This window comes from Bos indicus x Bos taurus, chromosome 24 (genome assembly GCF_003369695.1).
Source record: "Bos indicus x Bos taurus breed Angus x Brahman F1 hybrid chromosome 24, Bos_hybrid_MaternalHap_v2.0, whole genome shotgun sequence".
Lineage (NCBI taxonomy): Eukaryota > Metazoa > Chordata > Mammalia > Artiodactyla > Bovidae > Bos > Bos indicus x Bos taurus.
In genome coordinates, this window is record NC_040099.1 from 20,636,410 (window position 1) to 20,657,934 (window position 21,525).

Here is a 21,525-nt window from a genome sequence, read left to right on the forward strand (position 1 = left end):
TCTGTACTTTCTTGGAAAATGGAGATAACCAGGACACTCTATTCTGCAAAATGCCAGCTCCCAAGGTCTTAGGTCTTAGGTGAAGCTATTGTATTTTAACTACCAAAGTCTCCTCTGCCGGCTTCGTTAAGAGTGACACGTCACATGCCATTTGGTTACAATGGGAAAGAAGAGATATACAAACCTTTCTTCTCTTGCTTGTCTCTGTTCTTCTCTTTTGTCTAAATACTCTCGGCTAATGGAAGTATGCAAAACAAACAAAATGGGGAAGGAAAACAATAGAATTAGAGGCTCATAAAATTGCCAAGAAATTATTAACAGAGTATATCATGAAAGCTATCATCTCAGAAATGGAAAGTGGTTATTGTTAAATTTTTAAAATATAAACATAAAGGCTATACTTTAAAAGTACTACATTTTTATATAAAATCACAGAGATGAAAATTAAAAGTACTACATTTTTATATAAAATCACAGGGATGAAAACAAGGGATTACTGGATTCACTCAGAACTCTAATTACTCTTCAGAAAGAAGACTTTAAGTATTTGGGGAAGAGGGGTGAGACAAAAAGATTTTTAAAAGGTAAACCAAGTCATCAATAAGATATGGCAATGACAAGCAAGCAATAGTATTCAGCGGTGAGTACCACACAGCCAAGCTCTGGTAACTCCCCAACATTCCTCTCAAGATTTAAATCTGGGTGGGCCCAAGTGTCTTGGCCAATTTGTACTGCACTCTACAGTTTAGATATTCCTGCCACAGCCCAAGATTCTTCCTCTGAATCCCTCACACTTCAGTTTCTAAGCAGAGATCACTGGAAGCTTTTGTGCATTCTCTCTTGTCTTTATCCATAATATGCCCAAATCTGTCTCGTCTTAATGCTTGTTTGTCTGTTTCTCCTGGTGAGGTTCCAACTTGAATCTAAGTCTAAGACTATGTGGTCAGTCCCTTCTCAGTAAACTATTTGTTTTCCTGGAGCACTGTGACATTACAGTTTTCTACACTGAACCTCATAAGGTAGCTTAAGTACTCCACCCCTCTGGGCACTGATAACCTGGATATAAAGGGATAGTAAGAGCAACTAAACCAGGTTAGGAGGGGGGAGGAAAATCAACAAAGGCACAAATGTGTTATCATTTATAAACATCCATTCTCATCACTCACCACACTAGAAATAACATTTCCCATAACCCGGGAAAACTATGATAATATTCAACAAAAATAACAACAGATAAGAATGCTTTGCAAAGAAAACAGCACAAGGAACATGAATAACTTGTATCAATGAGGTGGCTGATAAAGGGTCAGCCATATGGCTAATCCCAGGCATGATTCTATAAAGCTTTTCCTATTTCCTTCTTTGAATTTCTTTTCATTCACATCCTCAGATTTTCAGGATAGAATTGAAGTCATAATAATCAGTAGTTCTGTGTGGTCTGTACAATAATCAGCATTCCTTTCTAGACAGGCTTATTTTGCCAGGATCTCACTATGCTCTTAAACGATGAGAGATTCTTTGGTGACCAAGAGAAAACACTGAATAGCTAGTTATGAGCATGGTCTCTGAAGATGAGGTTGCCCAGGTCTAATTCTTACTACCAATATATGGGCTGAATACATATTACAATGGACTCTTATCCTATTCTTCTGGAACTTCAAAGACACAAATGCTAAGATGTATTATTTTATGAGTCCATCAGACACTGTTCTTTTTTTTTTCCAATATTTCGTTTCGTCTTTCAGATCGGATAATTTCTGTTGTTTCATCTTCAAATTCACTGACTTTTCTTTCATTTCTATTCAGCGGCTGAAACCATTCAAAGCCTTTTTTATTTTGGTTATTGTATTTTCTGCTTCTCTATGTATTTCCATTTGCTTCTTCTTTATATTTTCCATCTCTTTGCAGAGACTTTTCATTTGTTTCAAAAGCATTTGCCTTTACATCTTAGAACATGTTTATAACAGCTGCTTTAAAGTCTGTGTCTGATAATGACAACATCTATGTCCTTTTGTGTTCAGCATATTTTGATTCTCTTTTCCCTTTGAAGATTTTTTTTTCCTGGATTCCGATGACAAATTGTTTTGGATTGCATTCTGTATATTTTAAATATTTTGCAATGTGACTCAGAGCCTTATTTAAATTCTATGAAGAATCTTGATTGTTTTCCTTTAGTGGGCAATCAACCAAGTTAGGCTCAGCCTATAAGCTCTGACTGCCTTCTGATATTGGTTCCAGCATTAGATCAGTTCTCAAATATTTTTAATGCTATTCCTATCAGGTCCTCATATGCACCACCCTGTGGCCAGTCTGATACCTAAGTGTGTTCCACTCTGAACTTAGTTTTCCAAGTTTGTGGTATCCTGTTTAGGTTCTGAGTCACATGTGCACAAACTAGAGATGACCTCTGGATTGCTCTCTTGACCTCTCTACTTTTTATAACTTTCCCATCATTTTCTGGACTCCTAACTTACGTCTCCCTTCCTGGTCCTCTGGGCAAAAAACTTGGGCTTTACTTTCCCTGCTCTGCTACAGGCTTTCAGTACCTCCATCTGCTTACAGGGCAATGCAGCAGAAGGAGACATGGAGAAAAGAAGTGTTCTTGCATCACACTCTTCTGAGCACAGGAAGGGTTCCCTCCCTGAGTTTTAGGCACCTGCCTGGACACTAATGTCATCACTGTGCTTCTGTAACCATATTGCTTGGAGGCTGGCAGAGATACAAAGAAAAAAATAAGATGAAACAGGAGACTTCTGAACTCTCCAACCCTCAGGAATTCCTTTTGCTGCTCCTCATCAGAGGGACTGATGCTGAAGCTCCAATATTTTGGCCACCTGATGCAAAGAGTCAACTTATTGGAAAAGATCACAACGCTGGGAAAGATTGAGGGCAGGAGAAGGGGTGACAGAGGATGAGATGTTTGAATGACATCGCCAAATCAACCGACATGAGTTTGAGCAAACTCTGGGTGACAGTGAAGGAGGGAAGCCTGGTGTGCTGCAGTTCATGGTTGGCAAAGGGTCAGACATGACTTAGTGACTGAACAACGACAACAGTCCAGAGAAAGAGGCGTTCCCTTAGAGCCCTTTCAGCTCACACCTGGCATGTGCTTCTGGGTTTGGGGACGCTTCTGAGTCATGCCATGTGATACTGAAGGGAAAAATGGTGAACTCTCCCTGGTTTTGGTGGAACTTTGAATGCTAGCCTCCATCCCCAATTCACCTGCTCCCCTTTCCAGTTCAGAGTTTTCAGCGCTCCATGCTTTAAATCTGTCCATGACTGATGGCTGCATTGCGTGATGGCATAAAAGAGACAGGAGGGAGCATGCTGATTTCATCCTTCCCAGATCTGGAACCTTGTTTTAAGAGGTTTTCAATCAAAACCTTAAATGTGTAAGCTAATCTCTGAATTTTCCATGTGTTTCAGTCAGATGCTCTGCTGCTATTTGGTGGTGAAATATGTGGCTCTCTCAGAAAGCCCTGAATCATAAGCATCTAACCTGTTCCAGTAGTTTTACAAATTGGTTTTTCCAAAAGTGACAACTTCCAGAGCTACCTCATGAGAAATGGTGCATACAGTTCTGGCCTTTCCATGTATCATTTGGTAGAAAATCTGACAGCTCAAGGTACACCGTACAAATATGGTGTGATAATGATGTTGGAAGGAATGATGCTAAAGCTGAAACTCCAGTACTTTGGCCACCTCATGCGAAGAGCTGACTCACTGGAAAAGACTCTGATGCTGGGAGGGATTGGGGGCAGGACGAGAAGGGGATGACAGAGGATGAGATGGCTGGATGGCATCACTGTCTCGATAGACGTGAGTCTGAGTGAACTCCGGGAGTTGGTGATGGACAGGGAGGCCTGGTGTGCTGCGATTCATAGGGTTGCAAAGAGTCGGACACGACTGAGCGACTGATCTGATCTGAATGATGTTGCTTTACTTCATGCAGCTTGTGAATCCCCATCTTACAAAAGTCAGGATTAGTTTTTTTACCCACCAGACTTGGGATACTTGTTTTCATATAGTAGTGAGTTACGGTTAAGGCAAGTTCACAGCTCTGCTCATCTCTATGACTATATAGAGGCTTCTCAGGTGGCAGTAGTGCTTAAGAACCTGCCTGCCAATGCAGGGAGCATAAGAGATGCAGGTTTGATTCCTGGGTCAGGAAGACACCCTGGAGGAGGAAATGGCAACCCACTCCAGTATTCTTGCCCGGAAAATCCCATGAACAGAGGAGTCTATACTCTTATTGGCGGCTGGGAAAAAAAAAAAGCATTATTGAACTTGTAAATCCTCCTTGACAATGCTTTATATCCTTCGTAGATTTCACTGTGAGTAATTGATCAAAGACTGTTTCCCAAAAAAACTGAAGGGAAGAAACAGGAAGTGGAGATGGGAGAGAAATAAGAAGAAAAAAGAGTGTAGAAACTATGGGAGAGATGAATGGAAGATGAAGGAGGAAGGAGATGGAGAAGGCAAGAGGGAAGGAGGGAAAAGACAAAGGGAAGAAAGGAAGAGTAGGAGGAATGAAAGGTGTGAGAAAAGACGAACCAAGTGTCCAGCATTTTAAAAAGAACTCCACAGCATGAAACCAGGCTAGAGGAGTGTTAGGATGTGGATCAGGAGGATGGGGGGAAAGGTTGATCTGACTGAAGGAGAAAAGGAGAGATCCTGGATTCAGCAGAGCAGACAGGCCAAGACACAGAAGCTGGAGTGGGCCACCCAAGAACACATCTTTAGAGCTGGACAGAGACCAAAGAGACCAGGGGGGACAATGGCCTGGGACTAATCAATACAATGCCTTCTTCTCTCCAACAGGAGGAAATACTATTGCCTTAAAAAAATATGAAATATTGCTACAAGGAGTAAGAAACCAGGAAGTGGCAAAGCATTTTCTTTTAGGTGTCCAATAGAATATGAATAAAACATGAATAGCTTCAGGGGAAAATGTCAAATTAAGCCAATTAGGTCCTCTGCCTTCAGGAAGGCCTGGATAAAACCATTTTAGATAATGAAGGCCCCAAGAACACACAGGCCTTAATTGAATCTGGCTGGCTAGCTCTGTTTCCTGCCATAGGTTAAAGGAAGACAGGCCACAAGAAACTAGATCAAGCCTGTTTCAGGCTTGCTCTTCTTGAAAACAGAGGCAGCGTCGGAAGCAAGCATATTAATCCCTAATCCTTTAATACCAGTATTAACCATATGCAACAGTGAAAGCATGTGCTTTAATTTTCAGTTCATTAAAAAAGTTTTTAAATCCATCTTACCTGAATTTGTTTCTTTCCTCTCGTTCTATTCTCTGCAACCTTTCCTCTCTCTCCTGTCGCCGCCTCTCTCTCTCTGCTGCCAAGGACTCTTGGTGCTGTCTAAAGGATGACGTGAGAAGACCACTCACTGATGACCTAAAGATACAACGAGTCAATGTTTGAGTGGCTCATCCAGTGATTAAAAGGACTAATGTAGGAATCAGTCAGCCTTGGTTAGAACTGAGGGTCTGCCAGTACCTAGGTAATGGGTGGGGGAAATTACTGAGTGTCTCAGGACTTCTGTTCCAAGATCTTCATCTGTAAATGGAGATAAGTAACTTGCTTTACATGCTCGGAGGACAAAAAGGCGATAATGCATATAAAATACCAAGCAGCAGGCTTGGCATATAAGCAGTCATCAATAATGAGTGATATTATTATCAAAAAGTATTCCAGGATATGCTTAAAATATAAATACATATTCTCTCCATACACACACACGCACACATTTTAAAACTGGTTTCTGATAAGACTCTGATGACCTGGAAGAAACATTCAGCTTAAAACTGTTTTCTCTTTTACGTGTACTAAAAATATTTTGCCATATACCTATTTCTTAATATACATCCCCAAATAATTGTATCATCTTAAAACAAGGTATTGGGATGACAGATAAGGAGGAAAAAAAAATGTCAATGGTCTGAAATCTGAACGGAATTAAGGAAATTTCATTTCCATGTCAAGAAGTGTCCATGAACAAGCAGCTTGTTCAAAGGACAGCACTTGATTCTTGATGATACCACACAAATAATCTGGACTGTTCACTTAAGATGCTGTGATGGGGATGGTCAGCTATGTGAAGGCCTTAGTGAAGAATAAGAGGGGAACCACAGAAAATTTTAAGTCAGGAGAATGGATGGAAGAAAGCAAAATTAGGTAACTATATGAAAAATAAAGAAGAGGGTTAGCTGGGAAGGAGAGTCTGTTGGACCTCTGGGGAATAATAAAATCTGTTACAGACAACTGAACCTTTGTTTATTGGGAAAACATCTAAACTAAGACACAAATATTTCTGATATATAGCTTGGGTGATAGCCTACTTGAATTTGATGAATATGCCTGCCTCGTGGGGAACACAAGGTCCCTCAGCACAGGAGAAAGATGTGACTATTGCAGCACACACATTCTGCCATAAGTCGTACAGCTGTTCTCCCTAGAAAAGGTGAGTCACCTCTGGCAACCCATCAGAGGTGGGAGGAGAAGCAGAGGGAAGAAACCACCATACCCAGTTGCTCCAAGGAGGGAGTAACCAAAGCCTCTGTGAGGAGCTTTCAGCAGGACAAAGCTCTCTGCAGGAGGTCCCCTTTGTTTTGTCACTTTAGCAAAACTATATTATAACTAACCTTAAACCAGGCACCCCCAGGCTCTGCCTGAGCACGCTTTTCTTTCTTGTTTTTTTTTTTTTTTAATTTATTTATTTTAATTGGAGGCTAATTACTTTACAATATTGTATTGGTTTTGCCATATATCAACATGAATCCGCCATGGGTGTACACGTGTTCCCTATCCTGACCCCCACTCCCACCTCCCTCCCCGTACCATCCCTCTGGATCGTCCCAGTGCACCAGCCCCAAGCATCCTGTATCCTGCATTGAACCTGGACTGGCGATTAGTTTCTTATATGATATTATACATGTTTCAACGCCATTCTCCCAAATCTCCCCACCCTCTCCCTCTCCTACAGAGTCCAAAAGACTGTTCTATACATCTGTGTCTCTTTTGCTGTCTTGCGTACTGGGTTATTGTTACCATCTTTCTAAATTCCATATATATGCATTAGTATACTGTATTGGTGTTTTTCTTTCCGACTTGACTCTGTATAATAGGCTCCAGTTTCATCCACCTCATTAGAACTGATTCAAATGTATTCTTTTTAATGGCTGAGTAATACTCCATTGTGTATGTGTACCACAGCTTTCTTATCCTTTCATCTGCTGATGGACATCTAAGTTGCTTCCATGTCCTGGCTATTATAAACAGTGTTGCGATGAACACTGGGGTACACGTGTCTCTTTCAATTCTGGTTTCCTCAGTGTGTATGCCCAGCAGTGGGATTGCTGGATCATAAGGCAGTTCTATTTCCAGTTTTTTAAGGAATCTCCACACTGTTCTCCATAGTGGCTGTACTAGTTTGCATTCCCATCAACAGTGTAAGAGGGTTCCCTTTTCTCCACAGCCTCTCCAGCATTTATTGCTTGTAGACTTTTGGATAGCAGCCATTCTGACTGGTGCCAAGCACACTTTTCAAACCTTTTGATCACACAGTATCTTGCTTCCTGTTGGTTTCTTTTTTAGATCAAAGAAGTAAATATGAAGAATAAGTAATTAACAGATGACTATATCTTCTCCCCAGTCTCCCTGTCAGTAATCCTATGAAAAATTGTGAGAACAAGATAGCATCTAAAGAAAGATCACAAAGAGCTGATGAGCTTGCATGCAATGGGAGATGGCAATGAATCTGCACCTCTGTCTCAATGATTAAGGCTTCCCTGCTAGCTCAGTCGGTAAAGAAATCTGCCTGCAATGCAGGAGGCATGGGTTTGATCCCTGGCTTGGGAAAATTCCCTAGAGAAGGACATGGCAACCCACTCCAGTATTCTTGCCTGGAGAATCCGATGGACTGAGGAGCCTGGCAGGCAACAGTCCACGGGGTCACAAAGAATCAGACACAACTGAAGTGACTGAGCATGCACACATCTCAATGATTAAGTGAGATCACTCCCCCCTTTAATTTGGGGCACCAGGTTATATATATATATATATCTGCTAGGTAAAAGTTATTAATCAGGTTGCTGCTGCTGCTGCTAAGTCGCTTCAGTTGTGTCCGACTCTGTGTGACCCCATAGACGGCAGCCTGCCAGGCTCCCCCGTCCCTGGGATTCTCCAGGCAAGAACACTGGAGTGGGTTGCCATTTCCTTCTCCAATGCATGAAAGTCAAAAGTGAAAGTCAAGTTGCTCAGTCATGTCAGACTCTTCGCGACCCCATGGACCCCATAATCTTTTCACAGCTGAGAAAAATCTTTGGAGTTGATTTGGGGACATGAGTCCACCTTCTCCTCAGGATGCTGGCTTTCTGATTAAAGAAACCTTTCTGTTCCTACTGGCACTTGAATCTTGAGTATTGATTTCTGAGCAGTGAGGACCCAGATCTAAGCTCAGTAACACCTACAGTCTGGGCTTACTAGGCATCTAATACATCAACTTGGATCCTTAGGCATAGAGAGAATTTTATCATCCATATAAACACAGTTATGTCTTACATAACTTCTATCTTCTTTTTGCTACTATCACATATTTCTCTTTCTGTTATATGCAGCCAAATCTAATCCACAATCAGGTGAAGGGGTTTCCTATGCCTCTCACACAGTGACTGAGAGAAACTGTTATGAGTGAAATAGACTTGCTTAACCTGATTAATTGGAGAAGGCAATGGCACCCCACTCCAGTCCTCTTGCCTGGAAAATCCCATGGGCAGAGGAGCCTGGTGGGCTGCGGTCCATGAGGTCACGTAGAGTCGGACATGACTGAGCGACTTCACTTTCACTTTTCACTTTCATGCATTGGAGAAGGAAATGGCAACCCACTCCAGTGTTCTTGCCTGGAGAATGCCAGGGATGGGGGAGCCTGGTGGGCTACCATCTATGGGGTCGCACAGAGTCAGACACGACTGAAGCGACTTAGCAGCAGCAGCAGCAACCTGATTAATAAATTGTACCTAGCAGATGAATATATATATATATATATATATATATATATATAAAACCTGGTGCCCCAAATTAAAGAAAACATAATCTTTTCAAATACACAGAAACTATTTAAAAACTGACCGTCAATCCTGCGACAAAGTTCAAGCTCATGAGTGAATGACAAGAGTTGGTTTTCATGTGCGCTACCTTCCTAACCATAATACAATTGAGTTAAAAATAAATAACAAGAAGATACATTTGAAAAATCCATATAATTGTAAAGTTTTTAAATGTTTCTAATTAATTCAGGTCAAAGAAGAAATATACAGAAAATTAGAAAATATTCAAAGAGTATTATATCAAGACTATGTATCAAAAGACTACTTATGAAAAGACTATATATTAAAATGTTTAGGATATTTCTAAAGCATAATGAGTGGTCAACTCAACAATCTGGAAAGCAGAATGGAATTAACTCATTATTCTTAGAAATAGAAGAAAATTTTCTAAACCTGACAATGGGTATTTAGTAAAAACAAATTTTTTAAACTATGGTAAGCATCATTCCTAATGTTGAAGCATTTAAGTTTAATATTAGAAATGATAGGAGACTCCCAGAATTGCCTGTATTTGATATTATTCTGGTAGTCTTCCAGCACACTAAGATAAGATAAACAAGTAAAAGCATAAGGAAGGGAAAGAAATACAATGTCATTATTTGCAGATAATATGATCTATTTAGAAAATCCAAAAACCCTACAAGTTATTAGAATTAATAAGAGCCCAACAAGGTTTCTCAATGTAAAATGTGCAAATACTAATTGTATTTTCATATAACAGCAACAATTAATAAGTTAACTACATGGTAACTACAAATTACTTCATTATAAGAAAGACATAATGTCTTAGTAAAAGACATAAATAAATGACCTAAACAACTAGATCACATTCACATATAGAAAGATTCAATACAGTCAAGATGACAATTCTTTTTCAACTTATACAATTTCAAATCAATTTCATTCAACATTCCAAAAGGATTTTTCATGGAACATTACAAGGTGGCTCCAAAATGTTTATGGAAGAACTGAGATCCAAGGATGACCAAGACAACTTTGAATAAGAACAAAGTGGATCACTGGCCCCACTAGATATCAAGCCCATTCTAAAACCACAGTGGTTAATTGTGAATGTGGTCTTGGTGCAAGAACAGAGACATGGAATGACAGATTCATACGCAAATGGTATCTTGATTCATGACAGACATGTCATTACAGATTAGTAGGAACATAACGGATTATTTGGGCTTCCCCTGTGGCTCAGCGGTAAGGAATGTGCCTGCCAAAGCAGGAGACACAGGTTCAATCCCTGGGTGGGGAAGATCCCCTGGAGAAAGAAATGACAAACTGGTCCAGTATTCTTGCCTGGGAAATCCCATATACAGAGGAGCCTGGCAGGCTATAATCCATGGGGTCGCAAAAGAGTCAGACAGGACTTAGTAACTAAATAAAGAAACCAAAAAACGGACTATTTAACAAATGGTGCTGAGACGACTATTAGCCGTGTAAGACAAAAATACAGCAGCCCCTCCTCATGCCAAACACAAAAATAAATTCTGGGAAGTTTAAGTGAAACATGTAAAAAGCAAAACTTTACAACATCTACATATTAGGATAGAAAAGAATTTTTTCAGACCAGAAATCCAAAAGGGCAGTCAAAAGGGAAATTTTAATACATATGCACATGTTACATTAGTAAATTTACATACACTGAAAGACCACATAAGAATAGAGAGAAGCCGCAGCCTGGGAGAAGCTAATTGTAACACATACAGACCACAAAGTATTAGTAAGCGATACAAAGAGAACTCCTTTGAATCCATATGAAAAAGACAAACCGCCCACTGGAAAAATAGGCAAAGAAAAAATGAGCAAAAGACAGTGGGCATTTTATTGAAGAAGAAAATGAAATCACCAGTAAATACATGAACGATACTCATCTTCACTAGAGTTCAGGGAGAGGAGATGCAAGCTAAACCCACAGTGAGATACTGTTTCACACCTTCCAGGCTGCAGACTGACAAAAATTCATGCCTGAAGACACTATGCTGGTGCTGCTGCTAAGTCGCTTCAGTCGTGTCCGACTCTGTGCGACCCCATAGATGGCAGCCCACCAGGCTCCCCCGTCCCTGGGATTCTCCAGGCAAGAACACTGAAGTGGGTTGCCATTTTCTTCTCCAATGCATGAAAGTGAAAAGTGAAAGTGAAGTCGCTCAGTCGTGTCCGACTCCTAGCGACCCCATGGACTGCAGCCTTCCAGGCTCCTCCGTCCATGGGATTTTCCAGGCAAGAGTACTGGAGTGGGGTGCCATTGCCTTCTCCAGAAGACACTATACACTGCCACAAAACAAGACAACAAGAACCCCCATATACTGTGTCTGGGAGTGTAAGCTCGTAAAATCCTTTCAGAGAAACACTTAATACATCTGGAGATGTGTTTATCCCACAATCCAGAAAATCCACTTCTAGGTTTATACTACAAAGTACACCTTTACACCTTTGCCATGTATAAAGATGACAGACACGTACAAGAATAGAATATATTACACTGCTTTGTACTACTAACAGCTAATAACTTGAAACAGCATAAATATCAACAAGTAGAAAAGCGAAATAAAATTACAGTGTATTTATACAAAGGAATACTCTATACCCGAAGAAATGAATGAAATAGAGTGATATAGACTAATTTGGATGATTCTTAAAAGCATAGTATATTGATAGTGACAAGTAATTTGAAGAACATGAAGAGAATGTTATCATTTTTATGAAGTTTAAATACACATAAAACAAAACCACTGGAGAAGACAATGGCAACCCACTCCAGTACTCTTGCCTGGAAAATCCCATAGACGGAAGAGCCTGGAGGGCTGCAGTCCATGGGGTCGCTGGGAGTCGGACACGCCTGAGTGACTTCACTTTCACTTTTCACGTTCATGCATTGGCAAAGGAAATGGCAACCCACTCCAGTGTTCTTGCCTGGAGAATCCCAGGGACAGGGGAGCCTGGTGGGCTGCCGTCTATGGGGTCGCACAGAGTCGGACACGACTGAAGCACCTTAGCAGAAGCAGCAGAGCAAAACCACACACTATTTAGGGATTCATGAATATTTAGAAAAAATATAAAAACATATGAAAATATGCTCTGCTTAGTTTCTCAGTCATGTCCGACTCTTTGCAACCCCATGAACTGTGGCCCACCAGGCTCTTATGTCCATGGGATTCTCCAGGCAAGAATACTGGAGTGGGTTGCCATGCCCTCCTCCAGGGCATCTCCCCAACTCAGGGATCGAACCCAGGTTTCCCTCATTACAGGTGGGTTCTTTACCATCTGAGCTACCAGGGAAGCCCGAGTATCTTTGAATCCCCAAGCTAGCTGAACATTAAAAGTTATGTGCAATCACAGAATTTGAAAACAAAAAATGAAACAAAAAATAAGGTACCCTACATAGAACTGGGGCTTCCCAGGTGGCACTAGTGGTAAAGAACCGGCCTGCAATGCAGGTTAGATGTAAGAGGTGTGGGTTCGATCCCTGGGTTGGGAAGATCCCCTGGAGGAGTGCATGGCAACCCACTCCATTATTCTTGCCTGGAGAATCCCATGGACAGAGGAGCATGGTGGCCTACAGTCTATAGGGTCACACAGAGTCGGACAAGACTGAAGCAATTTAGCACGCATGCACTACACAGGACTATTATTTTAGGTGAATCTGATTCTATTAATAGCTCAGCTCTCAGCCTGCCCTGTGTGGTGGTCTCAAGGACCAGCAGCGGTCTTGAGTTCTCTTTTCAGAGGGAGGAGAGAGAAGTTCTTGGGTAAGGAACAAAATAAGAACCTTGCCATTTCCCCTTGCGCTTCTGACTTTAATTTGTTCTTCTAAATATATCAGCTTGTTCCAGGAAAAACTTCATGCGTGGTAACTTAATAATGGGTCATTAGTGGCTATACTAATGAGTTCACAGTGAAGCTTCTCTATATCATTTGTTAACATCATTTCCTTTCAGATGAGAACACTGGACCTTGTTTAAAATTAGAACAGTATTAGAACTTGGGAAAATAAAACTGCTTCCATCTTGTTGAGTGGATGCTATCATTTCTTCCCCGGGTGCCTCTTAGGAAGGGAAATGCAGATGATCCCCTGTCTACTGAGACCCTGCAAAGGAAGACCTCATGTTGGGTCTGAGGCCAGAGGACATGTGAATGTACTACCAGGTCGTGTTAACACGTGGAGGCTCTTTCCTTTCAGAAGTAAGATGTGAGATGCTAAGGCAAAGCAATGAAGACTGGTTCCTCTTCTAAAGTGAAGCACAATGCCTTCTATAACTCGAAATCCATTCCCTTGGATGCCCTAACACAGATCCCTGAAGCTAGAAGGGACGATCAAAGGGCCCCATGAGCTTATCTGTCCCGGATGCACAGAAGCCATTTTGGTCATACTAGGAACCAAGAGTCGGAGAAGGCAATGGCACCCCACTCCAGTACTCTTGCCTGGAAAATCCCATATATGGAGGAGCCTGGTAGGCTGTAGTCCATGGGGTCGCTAAGAGTCGGATACGACTGAGCAACTTCCCTTTCACTTTTCACTTTCATGCATTGGAGAAGGAAATGGCAACCCACTCCAGTACTCTTGCCTGGAGAATCCCAGGGACAGGGGAGCCTGGTGGGCTTCCGTCTATAGGGTCGCACAAAGTCGGACACGACTGAACAGACTTAGCAGCAGCAGCAGCAGTGGTAGCAGCAGTAACCAAGAGTTACATATATAATATTAATAAATTAAATTTCCCTAGGTCTCCCTCTATCTACATATTCCCAATATGTGAGAGTATGAACTCTGGCTCTGTAAATCCTGTGGAAATAAGCTCACCTAGAATATCAATGCTAGAAAGTATTCAAACCACACAAAGGGAATATCTCAAATCATTGCTAAAAACAACTATATCCAAATACCAAAATTCAAGCTAGTATGGTGAATTTTTCTCTTTATAAAGGCATCCTTAACAGATTTTTACCTTTCAAATGAAATATTTCAGGAAAATGCCTACAGTGATTGGAAGTTGTTGCACTGTTTAATCTTGGCCAGCCTGGGGACCAGCTGTGATGTGAAGGAATTAAATGCAGGGCTTTAGATTGAGAAAACCTGAGTATGGCCAGTCAGTTAACCTCTCTGAGCCTCAGTTTACCTGCTTGTAAAATGGAGATAATAATACTCCATATTATATGAGTGTGCATAGGAGCCTGCTTAGAATAGCATATGGGTCACAGTAGGCACTCAAGAAACATCACTTTATGTTGGGAGTAGAAAATCTACAAACACAGAGGAAGGTCTGAGCCGTGGTCTCCAAGGCCAGATCTGGAATACAACACTGGCAGTTCTCAGCGTGAGGGGCTACAGTGGGCTGTGGGTTTGATCTGAGCCTTTCTGTCATGGCTCCGAGCTGGGTCTGTGGTGAGGGCTGCATGCCACCAGGAAAGCACCTGGGAAGCTGAAGTCATCTAAGTTACACCCAAGGCAGCTGCAGCCAAGCGAAGCCACGCAAGAATGCAGGTGGCCAGAGGCCAGAGAGGTTTTGCAAGGGAGCGGATGATATACTCTGAGCAAGAGGAATTGCAATATTTAATCTTGGATGAAAAAGGCTCTAGGAACTACCCCAGAAATCCCACCTGTTTCAGGCCTCCCTTCCTGGGATGTCTGGAGCAGGAACTCGACTGCACCGAGATATGGTTTGTAATGAGGGAATGGAGACGACACAGTGTGCCAATTATTCTGCACAAAATGGCTCTTTTAATCCATACAACTTCTTGTACTAAGCTCTATTATTCTCTCCTTTATAGATGAGAAAATAGAGGCACAGAGAAGTTCAGGATGTAGCAGAGGTGAGCTTTTTAAACAGGCCTGTCAGGCTGGAGCCCTCATGTTGACCTATATTCCTCCCCTCCCCACACCACGGGTACTTAGTAAAGTACCATTTGTGCAGTACTTGCCACAGTACATGCATCAGTTTAAATTTTTTTCCATTTCTTTCCTAAAAATGACCACTACCCTAAATTTGGTCTTCATCATTTCCACATATGTTATTATATTTCCTCCTGCAGTCTAAATTTCTAGGCTGGATCCTGTTTTCTCATTTGTCCTTGTCTCCCGACACTTAGAAGAGATGCATGATGAGTCACCTGATGAATGAATTAGATGCTGAATAACAAGGATGTAGCAAGTCAGATACAACTGTACACACTAGTCTCCATGTGTCTACATGCTCAGCCCATTCTCTAAGCGAAAACACATGATGAGGACCTGCTGAGATAATGTCTTATGCGTAGGACTCTGTGCCCCTGGCAACAGCTGAGTGAATACAGTGGATTCCTCCCCAAAGGCAGTTCATTCAAAGTCAAGTGGTGGGTGAGGCTTCTGGTGTAGAAGGTCAGGCTAATAATAGTCATGTGCCCAGGACTTGCAACTGGAAGATAGGAAAAGAATATGTAGTTGGGAGGAAGTGAAAGTGTTAGTCACTCAGTCATGTCCAACTCTTTGCAACACCATGGACTATAGCCCACCAGGCTCCTCTGTCCATGAAATTCTCCAGGCAAGAATATTGGAGTGGGGTCTCCCACATTGCAGGCGGATTCTTTACCATTTGAGCCACTAGGGAGAAGCAGAAGCCAAAGGGTCAGGTGGCATGAGTTAAAGTTGTAAGAAGATCATTGCCTCAACAGTGGTAAAATATGGATTAAACATAGCTAAAACACAAGGCCTGCGAGGATCAAATTTTCTGAATTACACGGTAGAACGAAGGTGAAGAATGTTTATAGGAATCCAAAAAAAAAAAAGAGAGAGATAATTTACAAGGTGTGGCATCTATTAAGAAATAGCCCATAAAGAGGAAATAAAATCAATCAACTGAAAACAATTCAGAAATGACACAGATGGTAGAACTAGAAGACTAAAACATTAGAAGTTATTATGACTATAGGCCACAGATACAAGAAGTTAAACAAACTATGAACATGTTCAGACATGAAAGATACAAAAAAGAGCTCAGTTCAGATAATCTAGTAGACTTTTTCCAACAAAGACATAAAGATGGACCACAGGCACATGAAAGGATGCTCAATATCACGAATCATCAGTTAGACATTATTTCACACCTGCCAGAAAGACTTATCAAAAGGACAGGCAATAACAAGGGTTGGCAAGAATGTGGAGAAAGGGAACCCCTATTCCCTGTTGGTAAAATATAAGTTGTTGCAGCCATTATGGAAGAGTATGGATGTTCCTCCAAAAAATTAAAAACAGAACCACCATATGACCCAAAAGTTACATTTCTAGATATTTATCCAAAGAAAACAAAAAGACTAATTTGAAAAGATACATACATCCCTGTGTTCTCTGATCATTATTTACAATAGGCAAGATGTAGAAATCTAAATGTTCACTGATGGATGAATGGATAGAGGATACGTGGTGTATGTTACACAATGGAACATTATTCAGTCACAAAAACAATAAAATCTTGCTTTTGTGATAACACAGAAGAACAGTATGAAATAAGATACAGAAAGACAGATATCATATGATTTCATTCATTTGTAGAATCTAAAAAAAAAAAAATAACAAAACAAACGAACATACTAAACAAGCTCATAGATAAAGTAAACATATTGGTGGTTTTGCCAGAGGAGGAGGGTGAGGGGTTAGACAAAATAGGGGAAGGGTACTAAGAGATAAAAACGTCCAAATATAAAATGAATAAGTCCTGGGAATATAACTATAGTCAGTAATGCTGAACTTCATATTTGAAAGTGACAGATCATAACTAGACTTTCGATGCCAACCCTTTTGCAATGTATACAAATGTCGAACCTCTATGTTGTACACCTGAAACTGATACCATGCTGTATGTCAGTTATGCTTCAATTTTTTAAAAATCCAGCTGAAAAGGTGCTTGACACTTGAGGGAAAAATAATGAACTTGCATAGAAACAGAAACTACTCAAAATGAACAATGAGAAAAAAGACTGAAAGAAATCAATAGAGCACTCATAAACTTTGGTAAAGCTTCAAGTTGCTCAATATATATGCAATTGAAGTTATCAAAAGAAAGGAGAGGTGAAAAGTACCCCCAAATTTAAAGAAATAAGCACTGAAAATTTTCCCATTTTGATAAAATTACAACCCACAGATCCAAGAATCTCAACAAAACTCAAGCACAAAAAAAATTAAAAATGAAGAAAACTACACTATGTCACATGAAAATCAAAATTTTAAAACCAATAAAAAAGAGAGGATCTTAAAAGCAGCCAGAGGAAAAATGACATATTGCTTGCAGAGGTACAAAAACTATTGCAGAATATTTGTCAGAAACAATAAAAGCTACAAAGCAGAGAAACATCTTTAAATCACTGAAAGAAAAAAACCTGTCAACCTATAATTCTTTACCTTTAAAAACTGAAGGGGAAATAAAGGCCTTTACAGACATATAAAACACAGACGGAATTTATCATCAGAATACCTTCAGTACAAGAAATGTTAAAGAAAACCCTTCAAGTACAAGATAAATAACATCATATAGGCACCTTGATCTATACAAAGAAATAAAAACAATAAAAAAATAAAATATGTGAACATAAAGCATATTTATCATTGTTTAAATATGCTTAAAAGATAATAGATTGTCTAAAGCAAGCATAATAATTTATCAATCATAAGTTGATAATCATATATAAATGCTCAAACATCCCCATTAAAAGGCAGAGGTGGTCAGATTCAAGAAAAAAAAGCAAGACTCAACAATATGCTGTTTACAAAAACAACACAAAACCCACTTTAAATATAAAATTAATTCCACCCAATTTAAATATAAAACATATAAAACATACTACCCAATAATATCAGGATACATATTCTTTTCAAATGCACACAGAACATTTGCAACAATGGACCATATTCTGGGCTATAAAATAAAGCTCTATAAATTTAAAAGGATTCAAGCCATACAAAATATACTCTCCCATACAAATACATGCTCCTTCCAAATAAAGAAAAAAAAAAGTTCTCTGTCCCCATTTTTATTAAATTAGAAATCAATAACAAAGACCTGGAAAATCCACAAATATTTATAAGCTAAATAAATACTCTGAAAAAATCTATGGAAAAAGGATAAATCAAAAGGGAAATTAAAAAAGCATTTTGAACTAAGTTAAAATAAAAACACAACCTGTTAAAAATTTGTGGAATGCAGCTAAAGCAATACTTAGAAGGAAATTTATAACAGTAAATGCCTATATTAGAAAAGGCAATAAATCTCAAAACAATGGCCTCATCTTCCAATTTAGAAAAATAAGAACAAATTTAACCAAAAGTAAGCAGACAAGTATATAGAGTAGAAATCAATGAAACAAAAAAAAATTTGACAACTAACACCAAAAGCTGATTCTTTGAAATCAATAAAATTAATAAACCTCTAGCCAGATTGCTTAGAGAAAAAAAGAAGACAAATATTACAAACTGTAGGACTGAAAGAGGTGACTTCACTATAGATTCTACAGTTTTTAAAAGAATAATAAGGCCTTCCTTTGTGGGCTCAGTGGTAAAAAATTCGCCTGTCAATTCAGGAGAAAGAGTTTGATCCCTTCTCCAGGAAGATCCCACATGACTCAGAGCAACTAAGCCCATGTTCCATGGCTACTGAGCCTGTGCTGCAACTGACGAGCCCAGGTGCTGCAAGTACCGAAACCTGTGCTCCTGGAGCCTGTGCACTGTGACGAGAGAAGCCACCGCAATGAGAAGCCACACCAGAGAGTGGCTTCACCCCTCACCACACCAGAGAGTGGCCCTGGCTTGCTGCAACTAGAGAAGAGCCTGCCCAGCAATGAAGACCCAGCACAGTCAAAAATAAATACACATAATCATTAAAAAAAAGAATAAGGGAATGTTTTGAGCAACTTTACACCAATAAACTTGACAACTTAGATGAAAGGGAAAAATCCCTTGAAAGACAAAAGCTACTAATGGTCACTCAAGAATAAATAGATGACTTGATATGAATTGATATCAGATAAGCATCTTGATGAAAGTGAAAGTGGAGAGTGAGAGAGTTGGCTTAAAACTCAATGTTCAGAAAACTAAGATCATGGCATCTGGTCCCATCACTTCATGGGAAATAGATGGGGAAACAGTGGAAACAGTGTCAGACTTTATTTTTGGGAGCTCCAAAATCACTGCAGATGGTGATTGCAGCCAATTAAATTAAATTAAAAGACACTCCTTGGAAGGAAAGTTATGACCAACCTAGATAGCATATTAAAAAGAAGAGACATTACTTTGCCAACAAATGTCCATCTAGTCAAGGCTATGGTTTTTCCTGTGGTCATGTATGGATGTGAGAGTTGGACTGTGAAGAAAGCTGAGTGCCGAAGAATTGATGCTTTTGAACTGTGGTGTTGGAGAAGACTCTTGAGAGTCCCTTGGACTTCAAGGAGATCCAACCAGTCCATCCTAAAGGAGATCAGTCCTGGGAGGACTGATGTTGAAGCTGAAACTCCAGTACTTTGGCCACCTCATGTGAAGTGTTGACTCATTGGCAAAGACTCTGATGCTGGGAGGGATTGGGGGTAGGAGGAGAAGGGGACGACAGAGGATGAGATGGCTGGATGGCATCACCGACTCAATGGACGTTGAGTCTGAGTGAACTCGGGGAGTTGGTGATGGACAGGGAGGCCTGGCGTGCTGCGGTTCATGGGGTCGCAAAGAGTCGGACACGACTGAGCGACTGAACGGAACTGAAGCATCTATTAAAGGTATTGAATGTATAGTTTAAAACTCTACTCTCAGATAGTTTCCCTGGTGAATTCTAAAAAATACATAAGACAGATATAACAGTTCCACACAAACTTTTATAGAAAGTTGAAAAGGAAGGAAAGATATTTCTTCTCCTTTTATGAGGTCAGCATTACTCTGGTATACAACCATTTTGGAAGATAGTTTACTTAATAATACTTAAGAAGCTAAACATGTACCTACCATATGACTGAGCCATTTCATTTCTATTTATCCAGAAGAAATTAAAGCAAATTTCCATACAAAGATTTGTATACAACTATTCATAGCCAAGGAAATCAAACCAGTCAATCCTAAAGGAAATCAACCCTGAATATTCACTGAAAAGACTGGTACTGAAGCTAAAGCTCCAGTACACCTTGGCCACCTGATGCGAAGAGCCAACTCATTGGAAAAGACCCCGATGCTGGGAAAGATTGATGGCAAGAGGAGAAGGGGGTGACAGAGGATGAGATATTTGGATGGCATCACTAACTCAATGGACATGAGTTTGAGCAAGCTCCAGGAGATAGTGAAGGATAGGAAGCCAGGCGTGCTGTAGTCCACAGGGGTCGCAAAGAGTTGGACATGACTTAGCAACTGAGCAACAACAACTCATAGCTGAAACTGAAAAGAACCCAAGTATCAATCAAGATCATCCAATTGAGTACTACTCAGAAATAAAAAGGTCTTAACTACTGAAACATGCAATAAAACCGAGGAGTCCCAAACCAATTACACTAGCTGAAAAAGGCCAAACCCTCTCCAAGGGTACTTAATGCATGATGACATTTATATGAAATTCTCAGAAATGCAAACTAATCTATAATGACAGAAAGCCATCCGTAGTTGCTTGGGGATAGGGAAGGGCAGTCATAATCACAAAAGGGTGTGAGAAAATGCTTTAGAGTAATAAATTTGAGCATTATCTCAATTGTGGTAATAGCTTCACTGGCCAACATATGTCAAAACTTATGTGCAATTTTCTGTATGTCAATCATACTGCAAATGCTGTTTTAAAATAAATGCTCCTTTGGTAAGTTTGAGTTGAGTAAAATCTTTTCATATAAGAAGCAAATCTTATATTTGCTTTATATAAGCAAACCTTATATATTACATTTATTATATCAATTTATATATCTTATATAATGTTATCTTATATAACATCTAATATATTTTATATAAAGTTATTATATCTTATATATTACATTTCTTATATCAAAAATAAATCATAATCTCTGGTTAAATATTAACAAAACCCAAACTAACCTCACAAATTGATACTTGAAACTATCACTTAATTCACAAGTAGGTGATTTAATATGAAGACTTAGAGGTCAATAGTAATAATAAAATGGCAATTCAATGATGCAATATGGTTTCCTGCAATGGTGAGACTGTTGTCACAACCTGCTTATTAAACTGGGCTCAGCCAGACTAATGATCATAGACAAGAGGAAACTCTGGGATGTGCCCAGCTATAAAAGTCATTTTGCTTGCCCTGAAACAAGGAAACATCAGAACCTTCTTCACACCTTCAGGGCTATATCCCAGCTTTCATGATGAAATGAGCAAGTTCAAGGCAGACCTAAGAAACAGGTAACTTTTCTTCATCAACACTGCTACAACCCTTCAGGATTCTGTCACCGAAGATGGG

General features: G+C 39.9%; 1 protein-coding gene across 10 annotated transcripts in view; it reads right to left on the reverse strand.

Moving 5' to 3' along the window:
• Nucleotides 1–21,525, reverse strand: part of FHOD3 (formin homology 2 domain containing 3) — a 521,961-nt gene that overhangs the window by 103,095 nt on the left and 397,341 nt on the right. For 8 of the 10 annotated variants that reach the window (XM_027526407.1, XM_027526417.1, XM_027526409.1 and 5 more), the window contains 2 exons: nucleotides 5,271–5,405; nucleotides 185–235 (listed from right to left, as the gene is read on the reverse strand). In XM_027526407.1, the coding sequence (XP_027382208.1) occupies nucleotides 185–235; nucleotides 5,271–5,405 (186 nt within the window). The remainder of the gene's footprint in view (nucleotides 1–184; nucleotides 236–5,270; nucleotides 5,406–21,525) is intronic. The other 2 variants (XM_027526410.1, XM_027526418.1) reach the window with 1 other exon arrangement.